General features: G+C 45.0%; 2 protein-coding genes across 2 annotated transcripts in view; one reads left to right on the top strand and one right to left on the bottom strand.

The window, feature by feature from the left end:
- The window catches only part of TDRD12 (tudor domain containing 12), a 99,739-nt gene extending 98,768 nt beyond the window's left edge, over positions 1 to 971 (top strand). Inside the window, exons 31-33 of the mRNA XM_010367008.2 lie at positions 83 to 236; positions 321 to 387; positions 812 to 971. Coding sequence (XP_010365310.2) covers positions 83 to 236; positions 321 to 387; positions 812 to 906 — 316 coding nt within the window. The 3' untranslated portion in view covers positions 907 to 971. The remainder of the gene's footprint in view (positions 1 to 82; positions 237 to 320; positions 388 to 811) is intronic.
- Positions 972 to 4,115: 3,144 nt separating this feature from the next.
- SLC7A9 (solute carrier family 7 member 9) overlaps positions 4,116 to 18,544 on the bottom strand; it is a 41,447-nt gene continuing 27,018 nt past the window's right edge. Inside the window, exons 10-13 of the mRNA XM_010367007.2 lie at positions 17,535 to 17,631; positions 15,747 to 15,896; positions 6,613 to 6,787; positions 4,116 to 4,294 (exon numbers count right to left, since the gene is read on the bottom strand). Coding sequence (XP_010365309.1) covers positions 4,230 to 4,294; positions 6,613 to 6,787; positions 15,747 to 15,896; positions 17,535 to 17,631 — 487 coding nt within the window. The 3' untranslated portion in view covers positions 4,116 to 4,229. The remainder of the gene's footprint in view (positions 4,295 to 6,612; positions 6,788 to 15,746; positions 15,897 to 17,534; positions 17,632 to 18,544) is intronic.

Here is an 18,544-nt window from a genome sequence, read left to right as displayed (position 1 = left end):
TAGGTTTATGTATAGTCATATAAAGTAAAATAGAAATAATTTCTAGCATTTTAAAAGGCTGACTTTCTTTTTATAAACCCAGTGCTTGGGTGGGAGACAGATTTTACCTGGCTGATCTGGAGCTGCGGGGCAACATAAGGAAAGATGAGTGCAAATGTGTAATTAGAAGCGAGGAGCCTGTGATCACTCTGGCCAAAGAGAGAAGGGAGGCATGGTGTCACCTACTCAGACAGAGGGTGAGTTGGAATGCGCTCAGAGGGTGGTCTTTACCCTGAGTGTGTCATGCTCACCCACTCACTGTCAGCTGTTCTCTTGAGCAGAACCCCAACGTGGCTTTTGATTTTGATCACTGGGAAGACTGTGAAGAGGACAGCCAGTTCCCCAAGGGTAAGGCGTGGAGCGCCCACTCTCAGAGGGGTTGTAGGTCCTGAGGGCAGTGAGGGACACCATCACCCACTTAGGAATTCAGCCTTGGTGGAAGTGGGCCGTTCACATCGAGCCCTGAGAAATTAGTTTTCTCTTTGTTGATCTTGGTGCTAAATGTTCTGGTTTGAGTACTTTTCAACCCTTGGTGATAAACACACCTTTTAATAACACACTACAGATATTCTTCCTAGAAGAATAAATTATTTGTAAGCAGACCAATTTGACCTGCTCATTTCTTACCTAAAATAATGAACATATAAAATAAGATACATAGAACGGGAATCCAAGGCATTTTTTTCTGCATTGACCGAAATAATGGGGGGAAATAAAGATTTGCTGTTTAGTCTATACGTTACTTATTTGTTATAATATCTTATTCCTTTAGTAGTGAATTCTAAAAGCCTGCCGTACACAGTGGCAGAGGTGGTTGAAGACAGTAGCAGCAGCACTTCAGAGGATGACGACAGTGAGAGTGAATGATGTCCTCAAGAGCGGCTGGAAGATGTTGAACAAAAATGGATATTGCCATGTGACTTCAAAGTTAAGAAAACAGTCAGTCATAACCAAATCTTTCTTTCTTTCTTTCTTTTTCTTTTTTTTTTTTTTTTTGAGACAGTCTTGTTCTGACGGCCAGGCTAGAGTGCAGTGGCACGATCCTGGCTCACTGCAACCTCCGCCTCACAGACTCAAGCAATTCTCCTGCCTCAGCCTCCCGAGTAGCTGGGATTACAGGCATGTGCCACTATGCCTGGCTAATTTTTGTATTTTTAGTAGAGACAGGGTTTCACCATGTTGGACAGGCTGTTCTCGAACTCCTGACCTCAGGTAATCCTCCCACCTCAGCCTCCCAAAGTGCTGGGATTACAGGTATGAGCCATCACACCCGGCCAACCAAATCTTTCTTTACCTCAAGGATAAATGATTACTGTCATCTTGTGGTGCTGGACTTGGTAACGGTGAGAAATTCTTCATTGACTTAAAAATAGACTGATGACAAGACCATCAAAGGAGGGTGGACACAGAGAAACGGCACATGTGGTCTGATCCTGCTGGCTTGTCTGTCCTGTCCGCGCCTCTCACCGCTCACCCTGGCAGAGCAGATGTGCATCTGGGTGGTGACATGCACTGTCTGGAGTCAGTCTGTTCATTTTTTTTCACCTAGACCTCTGTTTGATGCGTTGCTACAAACTTGATCTTATACATATAAATTGAGGTTTCTAATATACATTGAGGTTTCACACTTATAGCAACGTTGAACCAGCCCTTTCAACCATGAGATAGTGGGATTTAACATAACCATCTGTGTGAATTGATAGTGTTGGCGTTCTTGGATAGTGACAGCTCCTCAGAGTGAGTTGACTTCTGATGAAGAGAGAGTCCAAGGATAGAAATCGGATTGCTCAGTAAGACCCAGGGCTTTCTGGGGTGAAGCTGCTGGTTCTAAACAATCCCTTGGACCTGCAGGGTCCTGAGCAAATGGCACAAAAGTTGCTTTTTAGTGGACTACAAGGACCACAAGGGCCTATGGGGTGCCCGGAGGTGACCTCTGAACACCTACATGTGGTGAGCCCTGCAGACATTCGCCGCCCCATCTGCATGTGGCTGCAGCACCCGGCCACCAGGTTTAGGGGAGGAGTGTATGTAGTCATGGCCACGCCCAGGGGCTGGCTGGCTTTCGTGCTTTGGGTTTGTTGAGTGAAACAGCGAGAAAGGTGAGCTGTTGGGAAGTTAAAAGTCCCGTGCACTCAGTGTCTGTTTCTCAACTTCGCCTCGGAATGGAAGAGAATTCGGATAGAACATGAGTGTTGTGTGGCGGCCCCAAGATCATTATTGTTTTTTTTGCTTCAGAAAGCGCCGATCCCAGGCTTATGTATGTCTCCACAGAAGCCACTGCTTGAACTAGAGGCGGACTTTGTCATCAAGCTGTCCTGTGAGCGGGTCTGGGTCACACTCTGGCTCAGTTTTCTCATCTGTAAAATGAGACAGCCCCTCATTGTGTGGCCTGGCCTTGTCTCAGGGAGCGCCCACCGAGGGCTGCTGGGTGGGGCGGTCTTTCTGCCCAGTGGCTCCGTGATGGGGGCTCAGAGCCCTGGCCTCCCCTAGGAGGACACGCTGTGCAGCCAGGACAGCTGCTGGGAGTGTGCCTAGGTCACTGCTGTGACCTTCGCAGGATGACTGGCAGGTATCAAATCGGCCCATAAAGTAAGATGGTGATTTTCCTTTTTCGTAGCTAAATTGGGCAGGCTCTTGGGAAGTAGAAAGTTCTGGTGGTTTTGCTGGCAAAGGTTTTGACTGTGGAGCTCTTCTAACACCCATATCAGTGTTCATTTCTCTGCATGTGGCTGCTGCCCTGTTGGTGGAGGTCTGGGGGCAGAGACCAGACCACCGTCCAGTGGCTCCCATGCGCACCAGCTGCCTGCTGTTTACACCCGGGTGCGCCGAGTCTCTTTAGTACAACATAGCAAATGATAGTAGCTAGTGACATTGTGTTTCCTGTGCACGTGTGAAAATGCAGGGAGGACAGCTGCGTGCTTAGATCTGTTTCTTTTTTCAGACATTCAGACGTTCTAATATCTGAATCTCTTAACATTTTATAGGATATCGGATGCTGATTATGTGAACAATTCGTAATTGGTTTTCTGTACTGCTATGAATATGTCTGATTTCAAGTTTTGGGCAAATATCTAAAATGCAAGGTGAAAGTGCCTTTGTCTCTATGCTTCTAAAATCGCTCATACTTAGTTGTGGTATGGCTCTCTTTTGCAGCATATCATCAATAAAATTTCAGTGTTTTCACAGAAATGTTGCTTTTTACATATGTTAAACAGTACTTTCCCTGAATGCCAAACACAAAATAAAACTTTACTCACCACACTTTCTGGTTTGACTAAAACGCCCGTGAAGGCTGCTGGGGAGCCAGCAATGCTGACTGGCAACACAGGCGACCCTCGTGATGAGCACACTAGCTGTGGAGAGTTCTGGACGGAGGCTCAGCTCTTGCCATTTACCCTGGCAGATAACATGCCACGCACATCACGGGTTCAGCACAGGGGTACCAGTACTTTTAGGGTAGGGGAGAGTGGGTGATAAACATTTATACTTTAATATTTTTATATATTTATTTAGAGTTGGGGTCTCTGTCATCCAGGCTGGAGTGCAGTACATGATGATGGCTCACTACACCCTCAACTCCCAGGCTCAGGTCATCCTCCCACCTCATCCTCTTGAGTAGCTGGAACTACAGGAGTGCACCACCATGCCTGGCTAATTTTTTAATGTTTTTTGTAGAGACATGATTTTGCCGTGTTGCCCAGGCTGGTCTTGAACTCCTGGACTCAAGTGATCTATCCGCCTTGGCCTCCCAAAGTGCTGAGATTATAGGCGTGAGCCCACACCTGGCCAGTAATTTACTGTTGTTTAAATCAAAGCAAAAATGTCATCCATTTTATATAAAAGAAAGAAGAGCTCTTATTGACACTGAGTTTAAAGAACACCTTTCATTTAAGTAAGTGTGATGTGCCCTTTGTTAAATAGTTGCCACTGTAATGGTGGCTTTTATTCAGCCCTTCCTTAAGCGTCTGCCTTCTGTTAGGTGACATCTCACCTGACACCAACTTTAGCAAACACTTGCCACTTCTCCTTTCTGGAACCCCCACCCAGAGAACTAGGAATATCTAAAAATAACAATATTTTAAACATCTGAGTATATTTTATTCATAAGAAAAAAATCAGGAAGAAATAACCACAAATACTGCTTAAGAAAATAAATTCAGCTTTGACTTGGCTACAAGAGATGGAGCTTGTTACTCAGGGTCTTCCTCCGGTGGGACCACTTCCATTAGCATCTGAAGGTACATGGTAATCGGCTCTGAAATAAGAGTCAAAAATGAGTGCAGTTAGACCGAAATTCAGAAGCTCCACTGGAGTTGTGGGTGAGGGTGACGTTGTTCTCAGTCTTTGGTGATGTGTCACCTAGACCCTGTGCTCAGGGTTTGGCTAGCTTTCCTGCCTTCTGGTTGGATTTCACGCTTTCCTGGTTTGTTTCTTCTCCCAAAATTGCAGGAATGGAAATAAAAACCTCCTAGAACTGTCTGGAGGGGCGACTGCACTATCCAGTTGAGACAAGCTGAACAGGAGAAACAGGCAGGCTTTTAATCACATTCACTTAATAAATCTTAACTGGCTGTTACAGGCTGCTGCAGCCAGAGTTAAATTGCACACAGCCCAATTCCTCTCGTCAAGGAGCTCCTGGGAGAGGGACAGGGACAGGAAGACCAGGAAATGGATCACCTCACCGCCCCATGAGGATGCCCAGAAAGTCTTAAGGGCTCTTAGAAATGGGGTTTCCTGCAGTTGAATCTGTTGTATAGGATAAAACACTGTGAATATAATATAGACTTTTTGTTTTTTTGTGTTGAGATGGAGTCTGGCTCTGTGGCCCAGGCTGGAGTGCAGTGGCGCAATCTCGGCTCACTGCAAGCTCCGCCTCCTGGGTTCACGCCATTCTTCTGCCTCAGCCTCCCAAGTAGTTGGGACTACAGGCGTCCGCCACCACGCCTGGCTAATTTTTTTGTATTTTTAGTGGAGACGGGGTTTCACTGTGTTAGCCAGGATGGTCTCGATCTTATGACCTCGTGATCTGCCCCCTCAGCCTCCCAAAGTGCTGGGATTACAGGTGTGAGCCACCGCATCCGGCCCTATATGAACTTTTTTAAAGGTGTAATTCAGTCTCTTTTGCTGTATTTTGACACAAGTGCTTTCTTTTCAGAAGTGAAAGTGGCTAATGTAGCTAAACTTTTAAACAACAACTGTCCTGAAATTTCAGGACCGCTGAAAGAGTGAGCCCTGTGCCCTTGGCAGTAGAAGGCTTGGGCCCCGGACCAGTTCCCCAGGCCAAGACCATGCCTTTTTGGGTGTCTTTGTGATGCTGCTAGACCTCTTAGATGATGTCTGCATATCAGGCAAAGGAGAATGGTGTTTCGGGATGAGGTGCACGATGGTGGGAATATGCCTAACACTACTGAACCTTGCACTGAGAAGTGGCTGAGATAGTAACGTTTGTGTGTCTTTTGCAATTAAAAAGAAAATGGGGCCGGGTGCAGTGGCTCATGCCTGTAATCCCTGCACTTTGGGAGGCTGAAGTGGGTGGATCACCTGAGGTCAGGAGTTCAAGACCAGCCTGACCAACATGATGAAACCCTGACTCTACTAAAAACACAAAACAACAACAACAAAATTAGCCAGGTGTGGTGGCAGGTGCCTGTAATCCCAGCTACTCAGGAAGCTGAGGCAGGAGAATCTCTTGAACCTGGGAGGCGAAGGTTGCAGTGAGCCAAGATCGTGCCAGTGCACTCCAGCCTGGACAACAAGAGCGAAACTCTGTCTCAAAGAAAATGGGCGGGCGCAGTGGCTCACATCTGTAATCCCAGCACTTTGGGAGGCGGAGGCGGGTGGATCACCTGAGGTCAGGAGTTCGAGACCAGCCTGGCCAACATGACGAAACCTCATCTCTACTAAAAATACAAAAATTAGCCGTGCGTGGCTACTCAGGGGGCTGAGGCACGAGAATTGCTTGAACGCAGGAGGTGGAGGCTGCAGTGAGCTGAGACCGCACCACTGCACTCCAGCCTGGGCAACAGAGTGAGACTGTCTCAAAAAAAGAAAAACGGCCAGGTACAGTGGCTTAGGCTGGTAATCTCAGCACTTTGGAAAGCCAAGGTGGGAGGATCATTTGAGCCGAGGAGTTCAAGACCAGTCTGGGCCACCTAGCAAGACCCCTTATGTACAAAAAATAAAAACATTAGCCAGGTGTAGTGTGTGCCTGTGATCCAGGCTACTTGGGAGGCCCAGGTGGGAGGATGACTTGAGCCCGGGAGTTCAAGGCTGCAGTGAGCTATGGCCATGCCACTGCACTTTAGCCTGGGTAAAAGAGCAAGACTGTGTCTCCGAAAAGAAAAGAAAATGGTGCTTTCCCTTCCTACTTATTATAGTAATTGACGGGAACAAAATAACCAAGGGTGGACCCAGAGGTGTCCAGTGAGGGCGTGGGCATGTGTCCTCCTGGGACGAGGGAGATCTGCCAGCAGGGTAAGACACTGTGACAGAGGTCTTGGAGTCAGGACAGGTGAGGACGCCGTGCCTGCCTGCACCTCACAGAAGCCAGGCGGCCCTTCTGTTGGTACTTACTTGATATTTTCTGAGCCCATCCAAACTTGTAGTGGACAAACAGGAAGTAAAATATAAGGCCGCTTAATATAAACAGCACACAGTAGAGGTACTCCCATGCGGGCTTGCTGATGATTGGAGCCAGAATCAAAAACAAAGAGATGCATGTCACCAAGACAGGGATGACTATGGGCACCTGGAGGTGAAAAATAGGTCACAGTGTGGTCATGGGTACTCATTTTCTTTTTGAAATTTTTCATTATTAGAAAAACCAATTTTTATAAAAAGAGTGAACTCCATGTACCGCCTCCTCCAATTTCAGTAATTTTAATGTAATTTTGCCAATCTTATTTCATCCATACCTTTTTAAAAAATTTACTTTTTAAAAAATTTTTTGGCCGGGCGTGGTTGCTCACACCTGTAATCCCAGCGCTTTGGGAGGCCAAGGCTGGTGGGTCCCTTGAGGTCAGGAGTTCAAGACCAGCCTGCTAACATGATGAAACCCCGTCTTTATCAAAAACACAAAAATTAGCCGCTACTCAGGAGGCTGAGGCAGGAGAAACGCTTGACCCCAGGAGGTGGAGGCGGCAGTGAGCTGAGATCGCGCCATTACATTGTAGCCTGGGCCACAGGAGGGAAACGCCATCTCAAAAAAGAAAAAAAAAAGATAAACTGTTTAATGTTTTAGCATCCACTGATGATCGTCACCTTCATTATTTCATCAGGGTTTGCAAAATGGTGATTTTTCTAATTTGTCATTTCTTCCTCAATTATCTGAAATGCTATATGAAGTACTTCAACTTTCTGGTTATTCTGAATTGCAGTTCGTACAGGAACGGCAGGATCAGTGCTCTGTTCTATGTGTTTTCAGAATGGTAAGTTGGGCCCCTGAGACCTCCAAAGGCAACTCAAACCTGTGCGTTTTTCTATACGTGGTGAGTATCAATCCATTGTAGTCATTGTTCACGTTGTTCAGAAGGTCCTGTGTGGGACAGCAGGAGCCCTTCACACTGCCCTGGGCGTGGGATGCCAGTGCTCTTCAAAAGCCTCTCTGTGGCCGGGCACGGTGGCTCAAGCCTGTAATCCCAGCACTTTGGGAGGCCGAGACGGGCGTATCACGAGGTCAGGAGGTCAAGACCATCCTGGCTAACACGGTGAAACCCCGTCTCTACTAAAAAACACAAAAAACTAGCCAAGCGAGGTGGCGGGCGCCTGTAGTCCCAGCTACTCGGGAGGCTGAGGCAGGAGAATGGCGTAAACCCGGGAGGCGGAGCTTGCAGTGAGCTGAGATCCAGCCACTGCACTCCAGCCCAGGCGACAGAGCGAGACTCTTTGTCTCAAAAAAAAAAAGCCTCTTTGTTTTCTGGATGACAAGAAGTGCCAGACCTGGGTTTTCATTCATCTCTCCAGAGGCAGACCTGGGTTTTCATCCATTTCTCCAGACAGCTTTATTTCCTTTTAGCAGGAAATGGCATTTAAAGACCATCACCTGGAGGCTGGGGGCAGTGGCTCACTCCTGTAATCCCAGCACTTTGGGAGGCCGAGGCGGGCAGATCACTTGAGTCTAGGAGTTCAAGACCAGCCTGGCCAACATGGTGAAACCCCCGTCTCTACTAAAAATACAAAAATTAACTGGGCGTGGTGGCAGATGCCTGTAATCCCAGCAACTTGGGAAGCTGAAGCAGGAGAGTCGCTTGAACCCGGGAGGTGGAGGCTGCAGTGAGCCAAGCATGTGCCACTGCACTCCAGCCCAGGCAACAGAGTGTGAGACTCTAAAAATAAATAAATAAATAAATAAATAAATACCATAACGTGGGTGACTGGAGTACTCATTACCCTTTTACATTGCATTTTTCCTTTGACTGTGTTTTTTTGTTTGTTTTGTTCTGTTTTTTTTTTTTTTCCCCAAGACAGAGTCTCACTCCGTACCCCAGGCTGGAGTGCGGTGGCGTGATCTTGGCTCACTGCAACCTCTGCCTCTTGGGTTCAAACAATTGTCCTGCCTCAGCCCCCAATTAGCTGGGATTACAGGTGTGTGCCAACAAGCCCAGCTAATTTTCATATTTTTAGTAGAGACATGGTTTCACCACGTTGGCCAGGCTGGTCTCGAACTCCAGACCTCAAATGATCTGCATGCCTTGGCCTCCCAAAGCGCTGGGATTACAGGCATGAGCCAACCACACCCAGCCCCTGAATTAAACTTTTAATTAATGGATTTTCTAGTCTTCAGCTACCTTTGCATAGGCTGGACCTAGTCATGATATATGATCTTTTTAGCGTAACTGGGTTCTGTTTGTTAATATTTTATTTTAGATTTTTTATATCATTATTCCTGAGACTGGTCAGTGTATTTCCCTTTTTTGTATGTTACCTTTGTAAGGTTTGCTGTCAATGTTATAGTCTAAAAATAATTTGAAAAATCAATAAAATCAATAGCTAACCTTAAAAAGGAGAAAGCACAAACACAAATAAAAAATAAAAATGGACAATTAATCTTTACAACATGTTACGCTCTAAAGATTAATATAAATCATAAGACTACTTTGTACAACTCTATGCAGATAAATTTGAATACCTAGAAGAAACGGACAATCTTCTAGGAAAATGTAATTTCCTGAAACTGATCTTACTTGCATTAGAATCACGAGGAAATTCTAAAAATCAGACAATTTCAGTATTGCTTAGTTTATTCCAGCGCATTGGAAAAGGAGGAAAACTTTCAAAAAGTCTGATTATTATTCACTCATTCATTCATTTCTGCTTTTTCTAACACCTTAAGTTTTTTTCTGCTTATTAGTTCCTTCTATTCTTTTGGTTTTCTGTTGTTCTTTATCTTGCTTTTGAAGTTGTCTGTCTAATTTGTTTTCATTTTTATTGATATATTTAATGTAATGGAACTTTCTCAAAGCACTATTTAAGCTGTGTTCATAGATTATATGTCCTGTCATCATTACTGCTATTTCTAGGAATTTGTGTACTTTTGTGTGTACAGGCTGGAGTGCAGTGGCGTGATCTCGGCTCACTACAACCTCTGCCTCCCAGGTTCAAGTGATTCTCCAGCCTCAGCCTCCCAAGTAGCTGGGACTACAGGCACCTGCCACCACGCCTGGCTAGTTTTTTGTATTTTTAGTAGAGACGGGGTTTCACCGTGTTAGCCAGGATGGTCTCCATCTCCTGACCTCGTGATCTGCCCACCTCGGCCTCCCGAAGTGCTGGGATTACAGGCGTGAGCCACCGCGCCCGGCCAGAATTTATGTGCTTTTATGTTCTATTTCTATTAATATTTCCTCTTGGACCCAAAAGTTTAACTTTTTTCTTTTATCAATTTCCTGTTTTGTTTCATTATAAACAGAGAATGTTGTTGGCTTTTTGTTTGTTTTGATTTCTGGGGTTTTCTTTTTGAAATATCAAGGTTTTCTTCATGGCATTAAAAGCTGCCAGTTTTCAGACAGGTCCCATTTGCACCTGAAAAAGATGCTCGCCGTTGTTGGGGTTCAGGGCTTGATAAAACCTCTAAGATCTGTCTTGCTATATTTTAGATCTCCAGTCACTTTTACCAGTGCTGTGTCCAGATCTGTCTTGGCTTGAAGGAGGTGTTTTCCAGTCACCTGTCATTAACGTGTTTCTCCCTCCCTGGATTTCCTGCAGTTTCTGCTTCGTAAAGATGGCTGCTATATGGTTTGGTGAATAGGTTTTCAAAACTTCTCTCTTCATTGTGAGATTTTAGCATTTAGCATGGCCTGTCTTTGTCTTAAGTAATGCTTTGGGCCTGAGCACTTGTCTGATAAGATCATAGCCCCTGTTTTTCTGTGTATTCATTTGCTTGATACTTCTCTGCCTATCCTTTTAATTTTTCACAGCTTTGAAGATACACCTGAAAAATCTTTTACTCTCAATGGCTGATGTAAGTCCAGTTTAAACTGAGTAAGCCCGTTTATTCATATAATAAGTCTGGTCTCCATTCTCTTGTGTTGTTTTATCTTTCTGTATACAAGCATCCTCTACTCACTGTCAGTCTTGTGTCCTTGAAGAGTGATGTTCTGTGGGAGAACTCCCCAGGCCTGTGTCCCTTTTAAATTCACCATAGGAAACCTCAAATTTCCTGTCAGGTGCGGTGGCTCACGCTTGTAATCCCAGTACTTTGGGAGGCCAAGGCAGGCAGATAACTTGAGCCCAGGAATTCAAGAGCTGCCTGGCCCACGTGGCGAAACCCCATCTCCACAAAAAATACAAAAATTAGTCAGGTGTGATGGCACGCACCTGTGGTCCCAGCTATTTGGGAGGCTGAGATGGGAGGATCGCTTGAGCCTGGGAGGCACGGTTGCAGTGAGTTGTAATCACACCACTGCACTCCAGCCTAGGCGACAGACGAGACTCCATCTCAAAAAAAAAAAAAAAAAAAAAGAAAGAAAAGAAACCTCAAATTCCCAACCAAAACACAGTAAATGCACATATAAATAACATGTTACCCAACACAGATTACATTACATGGTAAACTGCGTTTAAAATAATTTTTGGTGACCAAACAGTTAACATGGCTGTTGACCAATGACTGCCTTTAATGCAATAACATGGTCTCACAAGATATGAGACGCTCACACCTCACACTGTCAGTACGCCTACATGTGACTGTCAGTACGCCTACACATGATTTTGACGTGTGTTGAATTTGGAATGTAACTTAACTTTTATCACACATTTTATTAAAAGTTTATACTACATTCTGGGGATTCAAATACTAATTTTTCCATGTAAATATCAGCTGGAAATGAGTGCATTTAGAGATTCATGGATTCTATAGTTTAGGGTGTTAAAAGCTAATAAGCAAAAACTAGCAATGACAAAAAATCCTAATAAGCAGTCTACAAGAAAACATCAACCAGGAAGATACTCTGAGGGGTCCTCCTATACAAGGCTTTATAGCTAGGGTCTTTTACAGTATGGTCTGTTTTGTTCCCTCCTCCTTTGTTTAAATGTTAAATGTTAAATTTTAATTATTTCATGTATTCTAAGCACACCTCCTCTTTTTTCTAATGTGTCTTTTGGTAGGTATGAAGGATATGTTTTTGTTCTGAGAGTTACTATAACTATTATAGCGAATATATCATAACTAATAATATATTTTAAAGGGGACTAAGGGTATTATTATATAAGGATATATTCTGTATAATATATGTGTATATTATATAAGAATATATATAATAGGCATGATATATACATATATTTAATGCTATATATTATATATGTGTTGTATATGTTATATATTATGTATATATACATATATGTGTACATAATACATATATGTGTTATTTATGCCTATAATATATACATATATAACATATACATATACATATATATCCTTATATAATACCCTTAGTCCACTTTTAAAGATATTATATATATATACTTATATATATAATTTATATGTATAACAGACATGTAACTATACACATATACATACATATGTATATACATATATACATGTACACAATATATACATATTATACACGTATTACCTATATTTTACATTATACACACATATAGTACACAAATATATGTATATATTATATATAATACCCTTAGTCCCCTTTTAAAGATATGAATTATATTAACTGAGCCTATAATACCCTTAGTTTCTTCTTTTTTTAGACATTATGTATAATAAGCAGTAATGAAGTTAGCTAGGCGTTCTCTTCCTCCCAGCATCTAATTTAAAGTGGCTTCCTTACTGGCAGCTTGTCTGGCATACTTTCCTCAGTTGGCATATACTTTTCCACGTGCTTTCTCTCATCCATGTTTTGTACGATATTGCCAGTGCATACTAGTGGCATACACTTCTGTCTCCTTTATCTCTCATCATGAATCTTAGTTCTATAATTTGATATATTCACCTTTGCCAGTGACTTTTGGTTTCTGAAGCTCATTCTCTGGGTGATTCCTCAAGGTCTCATGTAACTGGCCAGGCGCGGTGGCTCATGCCTGTAATCCCAGCGCTTTGGAAGGCTGAGGTGGGTGGATCACAAAGTCAGGAGTTTGAGACAAGCGTGACCAACATGGTGAAACCCCATCTCTACTAAAAATATAAAAATTAGCCAGGCGTGGTGGCACATGCCTATAATCCCAGCTACTTAGGAGGCTGACGCAGGAGAATCTCTTGAACCCAGGAGGCAGAGGTTACAGTGAGCCAAGGTTGCGCCACTGCACTCCAGCCTGGATGACAGAGTGAGACTCCGTCTTTAAAAAAAAAAAAAAAAAAAAAAAAAAGTCTGGTGTAAGGATATTTGCCTTGAGCTCTTTCATACTGGTAACTGTAGACTTTATTCTGCAAGATCAGTTTGGCTGGATATAAAAATTTGGCTTGGCCGGGCGCGGTGGCTCAAGCCTGTAATCCCAGCACTTTGGGAGGCCAAGACGGGCAGATCACAAGGTCAGGAGATCGAGACCATCCTGGCTAACACAGTGAAACACCGTCTCTACTAAAAAATACAAAAAACTAGCTGGGCGTGGTGGTGGGTGCCTGTAGTCCCAGCTACTCGGGAGGCTGAGGCAGGAGAATGGCGTGAACCCGGGAGGCGGAGCTTGCAGTGAGCCAAGATTGCGCCACTGCACTCCAGCCCGGGTGACAGAGCGAGACTCTGTCTCAAAAAAAAAAAAAAAAAAAATTTGGCTTAACATTTTCCTCCTTTGAGTAGTTTAAATATGTTGCTCCACTCTCTTGTGGCATGAAGTGTTGGTGATGAAAAGTTTGAGGCCAGAATTATTTGCTTTCCTTTATAAGTGAATTGCGGATATGGGTGGGAACAGGAAAAGGGGAGTGGATGCCCAAAGCATTTTTTTAAAGCTCTGTAATTTTATCAGCATATATTTTTGCTGCCAATTTTAGCTCAAATTTTCCAGTTACATTGTATGCCTTTCAATATGTTGGTTCAAGATCCACCCTCCACTTTTCCTCCCACCCCAGGAAACATTTCTTGAATTACAGATTTTGGGCATCTGTTACTTGCATTTGCTTCTTCAGAGACTCCAATTATACATTCCCCACCTGCCCCACCCCTAGTTTTCTTCTGTCCCCTTGTTTTCTCTCAAACCCGTTTGATATTTGTTTTCTTCCTTTTGGCCCTCGGTTTCCTAGCATGTTTCTTTGCTCTGATTTTTCTTTTCTTTTTTTCTTTGAGACAGGGTCCCTCTCTGTTGCCCAGGCTGGAGTGCAGTGGCACGATCTTGGCTCACCGAAGCCTTGACCTCCTGGGCTCAAGCAGTCCTCCCATCTCAGCCTCCCAAATAGATGGGACTATAGGCATGCACCAGCACACCCAGCTATTTTTTGTAGAGACAGGGTCTTGCTGTTGCCCAAGCTGGTCTCGAACTCCTGGGCTCTAGTGATCTTCCTCCCTTGACCTCCCAAAGTACTGGGATTACAGGTGTGAGCCACCACACTCAGCCTCTGTGTTCTTTCTTTTCCTTCTTGCCCACTGTTTCTGAAATGACTTTTTTTCCCTAAAATGATGTTTTGAAGTGCTAATGGGACATGGCCTCTCTGTGGAGCCCCTTCCCAGTTGAGAGATTTGTATCCACAGGCTCCAGCTCCTTGACCCTGATATGCTTCCACGTTCCGTGTCCTTTCTCTCCCAGCAGTTGTTTCTCTTGCTGTTGTCTTCAGTGATCCTTACCCTTCTGGAAAGGAGTTTTTGTGGGGAGTTTCTGGGATCCTCAAGGGCTTCAGCCACTGCAGCCCTGCTCCCCCACCTCCCCTGCGGGTCCTCTGATTTTCCCACTGAGAACCTCTCTGCAGGTGTGCCCTCTCTCCTGGGAACACATGGGGCTGGAGGCTAGTGGGGCGTTCATTTAAGAGTCTGGAGTTGGTGGTGAGACCTCATTTCCTTGATTTGTGTTGACAATGTTGGCTGAAGGGTTTTTCCTTTGGTATCCTAGAGGCTCTGTCTGTTTGAGGGATTTTGTGCAGATTACAAGTCTATGCTACCGTCATGATTTTTGCCTGCAATGACTTAACCAAGGTGGATCTGCAAGGCTCCAGGTAGGCTGTGCCATAGATCAGCTGATGCCAGACACTTGTCCATAGTCAAGACACAGGGCCAGAAAGACCACTGGATGTATCTCTGAAAACAAAGTCCTAAAGCTAAAGACATTGTCCTTGTTCTCATCCTAGCTACTAAGCCCTCAGCTTACCTTTTTCTTATGTCTGTTATCATAAGAATTAAATAGCAGTTGTTTTTTTTTTAAGCCCTTTAACGTAACAACAATAAAATTTGACTTCATCCTTATTGGTATATAGATCCATGCCAGCCATGCAGGGAGTGGGAGGCAGCCCAAAACAGATGGCAGGAATAGACTCTGAGTGGTTGCTTGCACAGCAACGGGTCTGGGGCTAGAGTTCAGAAGTTCCCATCAGTCTAAGAAAGGAGGCCAGGCGTGGTGGCTCACACCTGTAACCCCAGGACTTTGGGAAGCCGAGGTGGGAGGATCGCTTGAGCCCAGGAGTTTGTGACCAGCCTAGGCAACACAGTGAGACCCTGTCTCTAAACAAAAAAAATAAAACAAGAAAAATCTATGAAATATATGTGTGAGAGATATCAGAACTGGGCTGGGTGCAGTAGCTGACACCTTTAATCCCAGCACTTTGGAGGCCAAGGCAGGCAGATCACTTGAGGTCGGGAGTTAGAGACCAGCCTGGCCAACATGGTGAAACCCTGTCTCTACTCAAAATACAAAAGTTAGCCGGGCGTGGTGGCAGATACCTGTAATCCCAGCAACTTGGGAAGCTGAAGCAGGAGAGTCGCTTGAACCTGGGAGGTAGAGGCTGCAGTGAGCCAAGAATGTGCCACTGCACTCCACCCCAGGCGACAGAGTGAGACTCTGTCTCAAAAAAACAAAAAAAAAAATGAGAGAGGTGGACCTCTTTGGTTACGGAGACAGGCCACAGGTATTCATGATGACTTAATAAAATGAATAATAAGGTGGGTAACTGGATCATAAACTATGCTATGAAGAGTAAACTCCACTCTAAAATACGATATTTTAAAAGAGTCAAGTCAGATTAGCACTAGAAGCCATGCCCCTAGCATTTGAAAGAGTTACCTCTATCTAATTCATTAAAAAATCCAAAGCCACTTGTGACTCTGGGGCTGCAAGCTTACCTTGATAGGCCTTTCCAGCTCTTTCCTGGTAAATCTCATCACGATGAGTCCTAGAATCGTCAGGCCATAAAAGATCCATGCGGCAAAGCTGAAATAATTAACTAACGAGTTTATGTCACCAGGGATGATATAAATCGTTGCTATGATACCCTAATAGAAAGAAGAATGGATTCGTACGTCATTAGTCATTACTACAACAAAACACTGTTCTCCTGTCACAGAAGACCGAAGAAGCAGTTTTTCTTGAGGAAAAAACACTTTAGCATGAAAGGAACTTCCTAGGCATTCCGTGATAGTTCGGGTTAAAGCTGACTTTGGCTATGATAGCTCTTCTCTATGAAGCCTGCAGAAAAGACCTGGGAAATGTCTGAATCTTTGAAGTTGCAATTTTAAGCAAGGGAGAAATAAAGTATTAGGTTGGTGCAAAAGTAATTACGATTGTTTTGTTTTGTTTTTTGAGACGGAGTCTCACTCTGTCACCCAGGCTTGAGTGCAGTGGTGCAGTCTCAGCTCACCGCAACTCCCACCTCCCGGGTTCAAGAGATTCTCCTGCCTCAGCCTCCTGAGTAGCTGGGATTATAGGCAGGCACCACCACGCCCGGCTAATTCTTGTATATTTAGTGAGATGGGGTTTTGCCATGTTGACCAGGCTGTTCTCGAACTCCTGACCTCAGGTGATCCACCTACCTCAGCCTCCCAAAGTACTGGGATTATAGGCGTGAGCCACCATGCCTGGCCAGTAATCGCAGTTTTTAATGGCAAAAACCGCAATTGCTTTTGCACCAACCTAATACGTATGAATGTTATACCAGCTTCATAATTACAAATTTTCCTCAAAGAGAGTTTTCTAATGCGGGCCGGGGCCCTGGATTAGAAGCTCAGGTCTAGTCTCAGCCTGTGTTAGTTGCGTGGCCCTGGACTGGTATTTCCTGGGTGTGTTTTCAGAATGATAGAGAGTAGTGCTTCTCCTCTGGGGGAAGGGGTGTAGACCACCCCTGGGGCTAGAAATATGGATGGTTTATCATGCCCAGAACAGTTGCACAAAACAAGGACCATGCACCACAGAGAAGCTCCCATCAGAAGATGTCAAAGGGGTGGCCAGGCGCGGTGGCTCACGCCTATAATCCCAGCAGTTTGGGAGGCTGAGGTGAGCCGATCACTTGAGGCCAGGAGTTCGAGACCAGCCTGGCCAGCATAGTGAAACCCCATCTCTACCAAAAGTACAAAAACAAGCCGGGCGTGATGGCAGGCCCCTTTAATCCCAGCTACTCGGGAGGCTGAGGCAGGATAATCCTTTGCACCTGGGAGGCGGAGGATGCAGTGAGCCAAGATCGTGCCACTGCACTCCAGCCTGGGTGACAGAGCAAGACTCTGTCCAAAAAAAAAAAAAAAACACACACACACACACACACAAAGGGCATTTACTGCATAAGGATCCAGTGACTTCTCAATCATTAGAGCATAATGCGAGGCTGCTGTCAGTAACCACCCGGGAAAATGTCCTACCCTCTTTCCCTGTAAGCTAGTAGGCTTTTATATAGTTTTTTACCAGCAACCCAGCACAAAGGCACACAGAAGCATTGAGGGCACTCACTGTCTTTCGTGGATAAATTCAGACAAAGAAGCAGATGTTGGGTACACTGTTTGACATGTCTTGGGATTCTTTCTATATCTATTTCATGGCAAGGAATAAGGGCATCTGGGTCATTTGGAAGCCACCGGGCTTAGCACTCCGCGGATGGAGTGTCCCCGCCTTGAAGATAGGCTGTTAGCGGGATTCGTACTCACGTGGAAGATGATAGCGGGGGCTGGAGTGAGGCGCTTGACGCTGATGTAAGAAAGCACTTTGAGCATGTGGCCCTCCCGGCCCGCCACATAAATGAGTCTGGAAAATAACGACATGGGAATCCGCTGACCAGAGTGCAGACAATCTGTCCAGGGCCACCGAGGACGTGTGTTCCGGGGTCTACTAAGGAGCCCTCGGAAGGCTCATGAAGGGAGCTGAGCAGGGATCTGGGCTTCAGATGAGGGTCTGTCTTTGTGAGAGGAGTGGGTTTTGGCAGAGTGAGTGAGGAGGTTAAACACACTGAGAGACTAGGTGTGGTGGCTCATGCCTCTAATCCCAACATCTTGGGAGGCCAAGGCGGGAGGCTCACTTGAGCCCAGGAGTTGGAGACCAGCCTGGCAACACAGTGAGATCCTATCTCTACAAATAACTTTAAAAATTTTTTGAATTTACTATTTCTTTGTGTTGAGAACATTCAAAATCCTCCCCTAGCTATCCGAAGCTACATATTAATATTAATGTGAGCTCTAGCCACCCTGCAGTGTGTAGAACACTAGAACCTATTCCTCCTGTCTAGCTGTAATTTTGTATCCTTCAGCAAGGCTCTCCCTATCTCCCCTTCCCCCTACCCTTTTTAGCCTCTGGTATCCTCTGGCTAACCAGAATTTCTTGAAAAATTACCATAATTAAAAATTTGGGCCAGGCACGGTGGCTCACTTCTGTAATCCCAGCACTTTGGGAGACTGTGGCGGGGGGATCACCTGAGGTCAGGAGTTGGAGACCAGCCTGGCCAACATGGTGAAACCCTGTCTCTACTAAAAATACAAAAAATTAGCTGGGCATGGTGGTGCACACCTGTAGTCCCAGCTACTCAGGGGGCTGAGGCAGGAGAATCGCTGGAACCTGGGAGGCAGAGGTTGCAGTAAGCTGAGATCGCACCATTGCAGCTAAGATCACACCACTGCACTCCAGACTCCAGCCTGGACGACAAAGTGAGACTCCACCTCAAAAA

The sequence above is a fragment of the Rhinopithecus roxellana genome, chromosome 12, assembly GCF_007565055.1.
Source record: "Rhinopithecus roxellana isolate Shanxi Qingling chromosome 12, ASM756505v1, whole genome shotgun sequence".
Classification (NCBI taxonomy): Eukaryota; Metazoa; Chordata; class Mammalia; order Primates; family Cercopithecidae; genus Rhinopithecus; species Rhinopithecus roxellana.
The sequence above is the reverse complement of the archived record's forward strand: the minus strand, read 5'-3'. Positions and strand labels throughout refer to the sequence as shown.